This window comes from Oncorhynchus clarkii, chromosome 1 (genome assembly GCF_045791955.1).
Source record: "Oncorhynchus clarkii lewisi isolate Uvic-CL-2024 chromosome 1, UVic_Ocla_1.0, whole genome shotgun sequence".
NCBI classification, from domain to species: Eukaryota; Metazoa; Chordata; class Actinopteri; order Salmoniformes; family Salmonidae; genus Oncorhynchus; species Oncorhynchus clarkii.
This window is the reverse complement of record NC_092147.1, coordinates 67,935,887-67,948,550: the sequence shown is the minus strand read 5'-3', so window position 1 is coordinate 67,948,550 and position 12,664 is coordinate 67,935,887. Positions and strand designations below refer to the sequence as shown.

General features: G+C 44.0%; 1 protein-coding gene across 20 annotated transcripts in view; it reads right to left on the bottom strand.

Annotated features, from left to right (window-relative positions):
* LOC139411172 (baculoviral IAP repeat containing 6) overlaps window positions 1–12,664 on the bottom strand; it is a 158,844-nt gene that overhangs the window by 78,183 nt on the left and 67,997 nt on the right. For 14 of the 20 annotated variants that reach the window (XM_071157089.1, XM_071157148.1, XM_071157181.1 and 11 more), the window contains 3 exons: window positions 2,948–3,147; window positions 2,386–2,457; window positions 326–629 (listed from right to left, as the gene is read on the bottom strand). In XM_071157089.1, the coding sequence (XP_071013190.1) occupies window positions 326–629; window positions 2,386–2,457; window positions 2,948–3,147 (576 nt within the window). The remainder of the gene's footprint in view (window positions 1–325; window positions 630–2,385; window positions 2,458–2,947; window positions 3,148–12,664) is intronic. The other 6 variants (XM_071157191.1, XM_071157200.1, XM_071157238.1 and 3 more) reach the window with 1 other exon arrangement.

The following is a 12,664-nucleotide window of genomic DNA, read 5'->3' as shown; positions in this document are numbered from 1 at the left end:
TGGTTTTAGAAGAGTCGGTTTACATGCATTGCCCATATTATGACACTGACAGCTATGTGTTCAGGGACTCTGATAATGGGCATTATCGATCTGCTTGGTACACAACTTGGCAAGATCAACTGCCTGACAAAGTCAATCTGAGCATTGGTGGAAAAGTGAACTGCTATTAGTAGGGCTGAGAATGTTTGTCCATGCAAGCAGCCTTCTAAATTAACACCATAGGGACCCGGTGTTTCAAAATATGAACATGCTTCTAAATCCTTCATAAATAGGGACAGGAGTTTTTCCTGACCACGCCTGAAGCTGCGTGAGAGTTGTCACTTACTGCCCTCGCCATCGTCTGTGACGCCCAGCACCAGGCGGAGCAGACACTGGGCGTGCTTCCTCTCCTTCAGCAGCACCTCAGCATAGCCCGGCAGGCGCAGGAACAGACCGAAGGCCGCCAGCGAGTGGGCGGGGATGGGCGACATGGTCTGCACTGACGACTTGTTGATGGGTGGCGGCTCGGCGGCCATGGTCTCTGGCGCCTCATACACGAGCTCGCCAGACTGCTCGATGGTGACCCACTCAAACTGGTCGCTGTCCTTGGGCTTCTCCTGCGTGGTAGAGGGCACCACCGGAGCACTCACCTGCACAGGATGAGCCAGGGATAGAATGGGGTTAGAGGACAACAAATGGAAAACACTGACAGACGAGCTGACTCGGGTGGGATCTCAATGTCATGTGTGGTCTTTGGGCACTGAAGGTAGTAGGGAGTATATGGAACTCGAGAACAGTTATTCAGATCGATAGAGCTGCTGGGGGACTGGGCATAGTGCCCTGGGGACAAAGCTCCTAACGCAACACTTCCTTGATGGGATAAAGCAGAGGGTCAACTGATTTACAATTTTAACATAAATTAAACCAAACAGTGCCTTCAGACTCATACCCCTGGACTTACTCCAAATGTTGTGAATCAACCTGATTTCAAAATGGATTAAAAAAAAAATTCAACACAATACCCCATAATGACAAAGCGAAAACATGCTTTTTGAAATGTTTGCAAAAAATTCACACACACACATCAATACTTACAGCTGTGAGTCTTTCTGTTTAAGTCTCCAAGAGCTTTCCACAATGTGCAACATTTGCCCATTATTATTTTCAAAATTCTTCAAGCTCTGTCAAACTAGTTGTTGATCATTGCTAGACAAGCTTTTTCAGGTGTTGCTATAGATTTAAGTAGATTTAAGTCCAAACTAACTCGGGAACATTCACTGCCTTCTTGATAAGCAACTCCAGTGTACATCTAGCCTTGTTTTAGGTTATTGTCCTGCTGAAAGGTGAATTAATCTCCCTGTGTATGGTGGAATGCAGACTTGACCAGATTTTCCTCTAGGTTTTGCCTGTGCGTAGCTCCATTCTGTTGATTGTTTTATTTTGAAAACCTCCCTGGTCTTTGTGGTTGAATCTGTGTTTGTAATTCACTGCTCAACTGAGCGACCTCACAGATAATTGTATGTGTGGGTTACAGAGATGAGGTAGTCACAAAAATCATGGTACACACTTATTGCACACAGAGTGGGTCCGTGCAACTTGTGTGTGACTTGTTGCACACATTTTTACTCCCAAACGTATTTAGTCTTGCAATAACAAAGGGGATAAAGAGTTAATGACTCAAGACATCCGCTTTTCCTTTTTTATTACATTTGTAAAAATGTACATAAACAATTCCACTTTGACATTATGGGGTATTGTGTGTAGGCATTGACAAACAGTCTAAATGTTATCAATGTGAAATTCAGGCTGTAACACAACATTGTGGATAAAGTCAAGGGGAGTGAATACTTTTTGAAGGCACTGTACCAGCCCTCAACTTTTGGGCTCCTGTTACAGTGAGTGTTTTTTCAGGTTGTGCCCAGTGTCCTTAAGATTAAGGCAAGTATCGGAGCGGCAGCACTTCAGAAAAACAAAGTTATTGTGATCAATATAATCAATTCAAGCTTAGCTGCACTAAGAGCCAGAGTGGATCTCCAGGAACAGGATGTGCTGTAAGTAAACAGCTAAACACCAGTGGGACAAAAGACACAGACCTGGGCTGTTTGGCTAACCCATCAGAAAACACTACACAGGGCCACTGCTGGGTAAACAGAAAAGCCTCACCTGCATCAATGCCTTAAGTTTACTTTGCTAACAGTCTCACTCAGGATGAGAGCAGAACACCTCAATTATTCACAGCCTTAAGAGCGTGCTCTGAGAACACTATCCAGAGACACACAAAGGGTTAAACTAATGCAGAATGATGTAATATCCTGTTGAGAGAGGTATATGGTCAACCAATCAATGACCAATCATGTATATGCTTCATTTTCATCACAATGCTAAGTACAAAACAAATCATCTCACTTGATAGCCCTCGTGGGGCGTCTGCTTCAAACCACCAGTAGCTCTGGGAGACTGCCTGAATAATTCAATTCGCTGCAACAATTTGGAAGGGGGAGAAAATAACAAAACAAAACAGATTTAGTACCTGGCAGCTGTCAGAAGCCATTCCAGCTAGTCACCTTGTCGCTATGTGCTCTCAATTACCGTTTAAAGTATCAATTTACTTTCATTTAGGAGGAATGATGTAGCACAGGGGGAGCCCAGAAGAGACAAATAGGGATTTAGACTGAATGGAAAATAGTGACTTGCAATGCCTCTCTATAGGCTGAAACCAGAGTAGAGACAAGGCACTACTTTGACAACTTCAGATCTGCATTCGACTTTCTATGTAGCAAAGGCAGCTTGAATTTCTTAAGTGTTGAGCTCTAGATGATATGCTATATCTAAACATATCTGGGAAATGGGCTTAACATTGTAGGACTACAATTAAATACCTCCCCAATTACGCAAGTTGTGAATGTGGTATTTTACTGGTGCTGGTATTAGTTAGTTATGTAGTTATTAAAATAGGAAGCGGTCAAACCTGTTGGATGACATCTGGGTAGAGCATTGGCAGCCTCTCAGCAATCAGGGCCAGACCACCCATGCCTGCAAACACCTGCAGGGGCGACTGGATGGGTTTGGTCTCGAGCAGGGACTCATCGATGGCTGCGTCCAGACCCTCGTCTCCCGGGGTCATGGGCTCGTCCTCTGGACAGCTACTCAGCATGTCACAGTGTTCCACTGGAGGAGGGTAAAGCAGAGTGTTTTCACTGACACTAGATATTTTCTATGTGGCTTGTGTTCCTCTGTGTGCTATGTGCCGCGCTCAACCAATCATGACAAGTAAATAATGGGATGCCCTGCAAAGAGGGCCATTGTTTACATCTCAAACACAGAATTAAATACATCTCTCATAACTCATCCCTCGTTACAAGACAGAGAGAAAAAAAACAGAGCTATCACTACTCATTTATAAAGTTCAAGCAAGAGAGAGAGAAACAGACACCAGTTTTCCCAGAAATAAGGGGATGGAGTACCATTTCTATTTTCATATGTGAATACATAAATATGTGCTAATGGTTGTCCTTGGAAAAAGGATATGCCAGTCCAGATGAAGTGCACACGGACTAAAACAGAATCAAGGTCTCAGACTACTTGTCCTTTTTTGCACGTCAGGGGTGTGGTTCCGTACACAAAGTCAAAACCAAATGGAACGGAGGATGAATGGTAAAAAATAGCTCCCCATTATTGTTTTCATTCTGCGGCACGGTCGGCCTGTTTTATGATGATATAAAGCCCCAGTCGATTGATAGGTCGTCTACAAAACGCTGCACATCACCCTCCTGGAGAAGAAAATAAAATAAATGATTCATTGCTCCCGTCTCTAAAGGGATTTTCCCCCTCCTCCTCGTAGTGAATTAACGAGGGTAGTGACTAATAGGGGTTGTAACAGGCCCGTCCTGTCTGAAATTCCAAATCAGGATTAAACGTGATGGAGAAGGAAGCGCTCATCTTTCAGCAGGCCGCAAGAAGAGACTGGGCCACCCAGAGAATACTTTTAAGAGCATCAACCCAGTGAGTTACGGTTACATTTCAAATGCAACCAAAAAGGCACAGGAAAAAGGGTAATCATTAGACTTCAGAGGAGCATATCAGATCAAATCTGCGAGAAAGAGGGCAAATCGTGAACGACAAGGAATTCTACCATTCTGCTCAAGAACAAACATTCTATTTTACAGAATGTTCCAGTACCTTTACTACGCCAAGTGCATCCTATTAGCCTGAGAGTTCAAGTGATAAATCAAGGGTAGGCCATAGACTTAAACATCACATCATTGTGTCTGAGAGCACGGACAGCGCCATTGAGGACATCTCCATTTGAAGTCATCAATTTTCTTCTTCTAATACTTCTATGAGTTGGCAAACAAACTGAAAGGGTGCACACTGCCACCTAGAGTGTGTCTGAACAGGTATAAAGCCCAGGTTGGTAATTTACTGCCACCTGCAGTTATGGAATGTTTCCTCAGGAGTATAATTCATTGGCTGGTCCTTACTGGTGACCTGGATAGAATTATGTGATCCTTGCTTAACTCAAAGGACATCGTTCACCAACGGGCGGTCTGCGGGCCGAATTTGGCCACCCAAGTTTTCTGAGCAAAAAATAAACATGTGCAGGAAATAACCTAAGTGATTAACCTAAGCTTAAGAGGATCTGCAGAAAAGAATGGGAGAAACTCCCCAAATACAGGTGTGCCAAGATTGTAGTGTCATACCCAAGAAGACTCGAGGCTGTAATCATCACTGCCAAAGGTGCTTAAACAAAGTACTGAGTAAAGGGTCTGAATACTTATGTAAATGTGATACTTAAAAAATATATTTAAAAAAATATATAAATTAGCATACATTTCTAGAAACCTGTTTTTGCCATCTCATTATGGGGTATTGTGTGTAGATTAATGAGGGGGGGGAACAATTTAATACATTTTAGTATAAGGCTGTAACCTAACAAAATGTGGAAAAATTCAATGGGTCTGAATACCCCGAAAGCACTATCTTTAGGCTTCTTGCGGTCAATTTGCAGTCTACAAATGTGTAATTATGTTACAGCCCGACCACCCGCTCAAGAAAAAAACGGCCTGTGGCTGAATCTAGACGATCCCTGCCATAGGATGTCCCACCCAGTTGACTACTTCAAAATGGTGAAAGTCCTCAATGGTGCTGCCCATGCTAAAAGGTTATTTTGGGCACTAAAGTCCTCTCTCTCTACAGAGTAGACCTAGAAACCTAAAAATGGTTAGAGGGACAAAACCCATTTAGCTGTGGAAGTTGGAGGCTTTTAAGGGGGCTGGGGCTAGATCTCTCCATGTACCCGTCTTCAATTCAGTGGATGGCCGTTAGTGGGGCTGAGCCGGGTAAATGGATTGTTATCTCCCCCTGGTCAAAGCCACCGCACTGGTTTAAGAGATCTCCCCCCCCCCCCCCCCCCCCCATATCTCTGGCAGGACTGTTACTGAGGGTCACTGCTACCCTCCCCATTTATCAGCCTCAATGGGTCTGGAGACAAAGGATTCCGGAATGATTTGTTTTGGGAAGCAACGGTATTGGAAACTATTTGGGGAAATTGTAGTCGAGCTATGCAGTAAGTATTGTAAAAGAGGTATTTTACTGCACAGTCAAGTATATAGTTAAGCGCAGAGAGCAATGGGGCAGAGGTTTGTCAGAATCAAGAAAAGATGTGAACCAACCTCATGTTGAAAATGTGTGTCCACTGAACACTACCCTTTACCATGCAGTGCTCCTTTAGCCCAGACCAGAGATGAAAGCGGTGGTGCCGAATATACAGCATTGGCAGGCTTCAGCCTGCTCCAGGCAGTTTCTAATCTATACGCCTCAACTAATTATCTGAACTCCGAGAGCACGGCGGTGAAACTAAATTGGTTCGATGAAGACAATGATTGACCTAATCAGGTGGTTAGTGTCTGGCTGAAGACAGTATTGGTGAAATGGGTTTGGAGCTGGACAGACATTCATTAGCAGATAACACTCAGGTCACCGGCCTCCCATCTTGTGTACTACTAACAGCAGCCCACTATTCTAGGAGTGGGGTGGCAGATCTGATTGGCAGTCATTGCCTTTTAAAATATCTCACCCAACAGGGGGACGGACAAGTCATCCAGTGTGACTGACAGATAGGACTGAGGTGCAGAAGAAGAGGGTGCGATGCAGGGAGGAGTAGATGCGCTCCACTGCTTGGACTGTAGGTGGTGGTTGCTCGTGTTAATTAGCCCCAGGGTGCCAGGGGCAGCATACAGGCTGTGAACTGCCACTGGGGAGAATCAACATCCACACTGACAGAGACCGGCACAGGGCTTTGTAACAGTGCTACCAAGCATGGGCTCTGTTAACAATGCAGGCAAAACAAGCCTGCAGCAAGAGAGAAAAAAAGCACTAAAGCGGGTTTCTGTAAAAAGCTAACAATATCTTACTGCAAACAATGTCCCACTGCAGAGCCAGTGGAAACTACACAGAATGTACCTCTGATTCGAGCGACTGGTATAGAGTCACAGGGTATAGTGATTTTTAAAAATGAGATTAGTTTGGAAAACTCGTCTTCACACGTTAGTAAGAGCGAACACCTTGACTTGGGAGTCGCTTTTGTCAGCTATTAGTTCAGCTTCACTACATCACCCCTTGCAGCTCCCAGGGAGGGCAGTGGTTCTACACTTTCTACATGAGCAGCACATCACCTGCTATCATCAATTCTCTGAGCACACGTCATAAACATGCATTCAGTACCACAGATGGTTGAGGCGGCACATTAAGATTGTGTGTAGCCATAGGCTACCAGTGAAATCGTGGGATTATTGACCATGTTCTCAGTTTTAGTCATTAATTTTTCCACTTGCAAGGGAAAAACATGTAGAAGTGAAGGACTTTGCTTGAGGTGGTATGGCTCTGTCATGGCCGGAAGAGAGCAGAGCAATTTCCTCTGGTTTGCACATCTACAAGTTGCCGACAATATCAAACAGACATCAACTGCTCTTGCTGGCTGTCATATCCTAATGGTTAAAATGTATCCATCTCCATCACATCATGTGTGCCCTGGTACTGGCCGCCAAGACATGACTAGGGGGGCTAAATAGGCTAAATAAGAGGCTAAATAAAGTACATCACCCCTAAAATCCTGCCTAAAATCCTGTCTAATGCAATTCTGTGGGAATTAACAGCAATATATGGGAATTAACAGAAATGAATGCAAATTAATATTAATACCATTTAAATGTAATGTTTTTTTGCATTGGATATATTTATAGATATCTGTTTGTCTCTGAATGGTTTGTCCTCTGACAAATCAACTGTAAATTTCGGTGTTGCTCAAGGTTCCGTTTTAGGAACACTATTGTTTTCACTATATATTTTACCTCTTGGGGATGTCATTCGAAAACATAATGTTAACTTTCACTGCTATGCGGATGACACACAGCTGTACATTTCAATGAAACATGGTGAAACCCCAAAATTGCCCTCGCTAGAAGCATGTGTTTCAGACATAAGGAAGTGGATGGCTGCAAACTTTCTACTTTTAAACTCGGACAAAACAGAGATGCTTGTTCTAGGTCCCAAGAAACAAAAGAGATCTTCTGTTGAATCTGACAATGAATCTTAATGGTTGTACAGTCATCTCAAATAAAACTGTGAAGGACCTCGGCGTTACTCTGGACCCTGATCTCTCTTTTGAAGAACATATCAAGACTGTTTCAAGGACAGCTTTTTCCATCTACCTAACATTGCAAAAATCAGAAACTTTCAGGCCAAAAATGATGCAGAAAAATTAATCCATGCTTTTGTCACTTCTAGGTTAGACTACTGCAATGCTCTACTTTCCGGCTACCCGGATAAAGCACTACATAAACTTCATGCTAAATACGGCTGCTAGAATCCGGACTAGAACCAAAAAAATTGATCATATTACTCCAGTGCTAGCCTCCCTACACTTCCTGTTAAGGCAAGGGCTGATTTGAAGGTTTTACTGCTAACCTACAAAGCATTACATGGGCTTGCTCCTACCTACAGTATCTCTCTGATTTGGTCCTGCCGTACATACCTACACGTACGCTACGGTCACAAGACGCAGGCCTCCTAATTGTCCCTAGAATTTCTAAGCAAACAGCTGGAGGCAGGGCTTTCTCCTATAGAGCTCAATTTTTATGGAACGGTCTGCCTACCCATGTCAGAGACGCAAACTCGGTCTCAACCTTTAAGTCTTTACTGAAGACTCATCTCTTCAGTGGGTCATATGATTGAGTGTAGTCTGGCCCAGGAGTGTGAAGTTGAATGGAGAGGCTCTGTAGCAACGAACCGCCCTTGCTGTCTCTGCCTGGCCGGTTCCCCTCTTTCCACTGGGATTCTCTGCCTCTAACCCTATTACAGGGGCTGACTCACTGGCTTACTGGGGCTCTTTCATACCGTCCCTAGGAGGGGTGCGTCACTTGAGTGGGTTGAGTCACTGATGTGATCTTCCTGTCTGGATTGGCGCCCCCCTTGGGTTGTGCTGTGGTGGAGATCTTTGTGGGCTATACTCGGCCTTGTCTCAGGATGGTAAGTTGGTGGTTGAAGATATCCCTCTAGTGGTGTGGGGCTGTGCTTTGGCAAAGTGGGTGGGGTTATATCCTTTCTGTTTGGCCCTGTCCGGGGGTGTCATCGGATGAGGCCACAGTGTCTCCTGACCCCTCCTGTCTCAGCCTCCAGTATTTATGCTGCAGTAGTTTGTGTGTCGGGGGGCTAGGGTCAATTTGTTATATCTGGAGTACTTCTCCTGTCCTATCTGGTGTCCTGTGTGAACTTAAGTATGCTCTCTCTAATTCTCTTTATTTCTCTCTCTCTCTGAGGACCAGAGCCTTAGGACCATGCCTCAGGACTACCTGACATGATGACTCTTGCTGTCCCCAGTCCACCTGGCCGTGCTGCTGCTCCAGTTTCAACTGTTCTGCCTTATTATTATTATTGGAACATTCTGGTCATCTATGAACATTTGAACATCTTGGCCATGTTCTGTTATAATCTCCACCTGGCACAGCCAGAAGAGGACTGGCCACCCCACATAGCCGGGTTCCTCTAGGTTTCTTTCTAGGTTTTGGCCTTTCTAGGGAGTTTTTCCTAGCCACCGTGCTTCTACACCTGCATTGCTTGCTGTTTGGGGTTTTAGGCTGGGTTTCTGTACAGCACTTTGAGATATCAGCTGATGTACGAAGGGCTATATATGAATACATTTGATTTGATTTAGCATATCATATGGAGACAAGTAGACAATTGCAAATTATTAATTCCTTCCAATAGAAATAAATAAAAATATTTAGTTATGAATTGAACTTTAATTAAATGAGTTGACTCTTCACATGGGATGACTTCCCTGAACAGCAAAAGGGAATATTGAATGATCCAATATTGAATGATGCAATGATCCATCGCATCTCCCAAAAACATTTGTAAAATGATAGTCTAGAAACTAAAGCTTTGGAAGCCTGAGAGGAAGACAACCATGTCTTCTCCCTGGACCTCCTCAATGTCCACCTCTTAAACATCAGACTGAGGCCTCATTTTCACTGTCACTTTCCAACCCTGCTGAGGATGGCTCGTTGTCAGCGTCAAAACGCCTCAAATATGCCCGGATGGCCACCAATTTTTCAACCCTTTTATTGGTCAGCCTGTTGTGTTCTTTGGTGTGTGTGCTCCCAAACAAGGACCAGTTGCGCTCAGAGGCAGCTGATGTTGGTGGGATTTGGAGGATGGAGGCAACAAGGGAAAGAGCCTCAGATCCACAAAGTCCCTTCCACCAGGTGGCTGATGAGATATGTTTGCATGACTGCCATATTGCATCTTCATCCCAAAGCCCTTGCATTGTTGATCTCTGCACCAGACAGGATGCGCTTGCCAGCATACTTGGGGTCCAAAATGTACGCTGCGGAGTGTACGGGCTTCAGGCAGAAGTCTCCAAGCTTTTTGATGCATTTCAGAACTACAGTTTCCTCTGCTTGGAGCAACAGTGAAGTGGACAGGGCAGTACGGATTTCTTCTCTTACATCTGCAAGTAGAGTCTGAACATCAGACAGGATGGTATGTTCTCCCTCAATCCGTACAATGGCTACTGCTATAGGTTTCAGGAGTTTCAGGCTGCTTACCACTCTCTCCCAAAATACATAATCCAGGATGATCCTCTTGATGGGGCTGTCCAGTGAATGGCCATTTCCTGGAGACTCCTTCCCCTCCAGTAGACTGTCAAACATGATGACAACACCACCCTAACGGGTGTTGCTGGGCAGCTTTAATGTGGTGCCCTTATTCTTCTCACTTTGCTTGGTGAGGTAGATTGCGGCTACAACTTGATGACCCTTCACATACCTAACCATTTCCTTGGCTCTCTTGTAGAGTGTATCCATTGTTTTCAGTGCCATGTTGTCCTTGAGGAGCAGATTCAATGCATGGGCAGCACAGCCAATGGAAGGACGACTCCACTTTTGACCAAGCAGCCTTCATGTTCGCAGCATTGTCTGTCACCAATGCAAATACCTTCTGTGGTCCAAGGTCATTGACGACTGCCTTCAGCTCATCTGCAATGGAGAGACCGGTGTGTCTGTTGTCCCTCGTGTCTGCACTCTTGTAGAATACTAGTTGAGGGGTGGAAATTTAGTTAATTATTCTTCGCCCACAAACATTCAACCACCCATCGGTAGTACAGTCTGCTTTCTCTATGATTTGCTTGACCTTCACTTGAACTCTGCATCCAGCTAATGAGTAAATAAAGCATGTCTGGTTGGAGGGGTGTATACTGGGCAAAGAACATGCAGAATTCTCTTCCAATACACATTGCCTGTGAGCATCAGAGGTGAACCAGTTGCATACACAGCTCGAGCAAGATATTCATCAGCATTTCTCTACGTTCCTCCATTGAGTCAAAAAAGCTTCTGATTCCAGGAGGACCATGAGCTGTTGCTATCGATAAGGCGTCTGATTCATCATTTTCACCTCGAATAGAAGTAGAGGGACTTTTGTCAGAGGTTGCTTGTTGTGAATGCGGGGGGAAGTTTATGCACTTGGACAGATGATTCTGCATCTTTGTTGCATTCTTCACATATGATTTGGCGCAGTACTTGCACATGTACACAGATTATCCTTCTACATTAGCTGCAGTGAAATGTCTACACATATCAGGTAGTGCCTGTGGCATTTTCTTGTAAAGATTAGGGAAAAAATGAGCAAAGAAAAACCGAAATACAATTCCTTGTATAGATAAATAGTTAAGCAGCTAGATTAAACAACTCCTTTGTAAGATTTATTTCACCAATGTTTTAAAATGAAAATAGGTGAATTAACACTCAGTTAGCAGGGTCAAGCAAGCTAAAACCCACATGGTAGCAAAAACTAACTAGCAGAAATTGTTAACAAGTTAGAAATGATTTAAACACACTTTCCTGTAGGCTACTATTTACTAGTTAACAAACAATTCTGTATGTCATATGAAATATTTTCACCCCACCCAGTATTGTAAATCAAACTGACGGAAGAGTGCACTCACTGTACATGTGATGGAAGAATGCACTGTGCATACAGAGGGTTGCAATTTCATTGAATTGGGGATCATTTAACCAAAATATGCCACAAGACCTAGAATTACCTTATGTTTTCCCACAAAAAAAATTCACTGTTATAAGACAACTTTTTTGATGAATTTAAGCAAAATTCCCAGGCTTAACTTCCCATGGAAATTTCCGGAAATTTACCGGTTAAGTTTCCGACCCTTTGCAACCCTAACCACACCACATAAAACCATTACATGGAGCATAGTGTGCTAGTTTAAAATCTATATGAGACATTCATCTTATACAGATGTTAAAGTGACATTAACAAAGAACATGAGTCTTGGGTAAATGTTTCTACAACGTCAAGGGGCTAAAACGGCTTTGGGAACAAGTGGAGTTTAAAACTAGAGGGTGGAATCTGATTGGGTGGTCATGAGTCAAGTCGCTCTGGGAGCTTTCAACCATCAGAGCTTTTCTTTCGAAGGATGAACACAAGATAATAGGTGATAAAAGCAGGGTCCAAAATAACTCCATTAGTTTCTAACGAAACTTGATGGAAAAAGACTGAAGGCACCGGCCTGTATTTATTACCGCTGAAGTCATTAAGAGGCACCCACGCCATTTTCAAGCCTCCATTCCCTCATCCAAGCTCCGATTCATTTCTGACATGCAGCTGACATTTCCATCTTTCTCTTACATTGAAGTCAACCCGGCCAATTTATGATGATAACATTATAGCTTTCTATCTGAAGTAAACCCCGGCCCAGAGCGAGAGAAGGCCAACAGCATCATTGTAGAAATGGATACACACTTGCTCCCTTTATACCATTACTTAACACAGTGAAAAAGAGCGGAGTGACTGTGCTGGTGCCTTTTGAGTATGCACATCTCACACTGGGCCACCTGTGACACAGACTAGTAATGGCACCTGAAAACATCTCAGGAGACTTAGGCCCAGCGCTCAGACAGAGAAATGGATGGCTGTGGAGGGGGACAGCCATTAATCCCTCTGTCAGGGGACCCAGGGCTGTCAGGGGACCCATGGAGAGAGCCGTTTGGGGCTCACTTTACACACTAACTACATAGCAAGAGGACAAATGGCAGACAGGGAGGTAGAAGGAGAGTGTTAGCGCACGCAGTTATACAATACATATACAAAAGTATGTGGACACCCCTTCAAA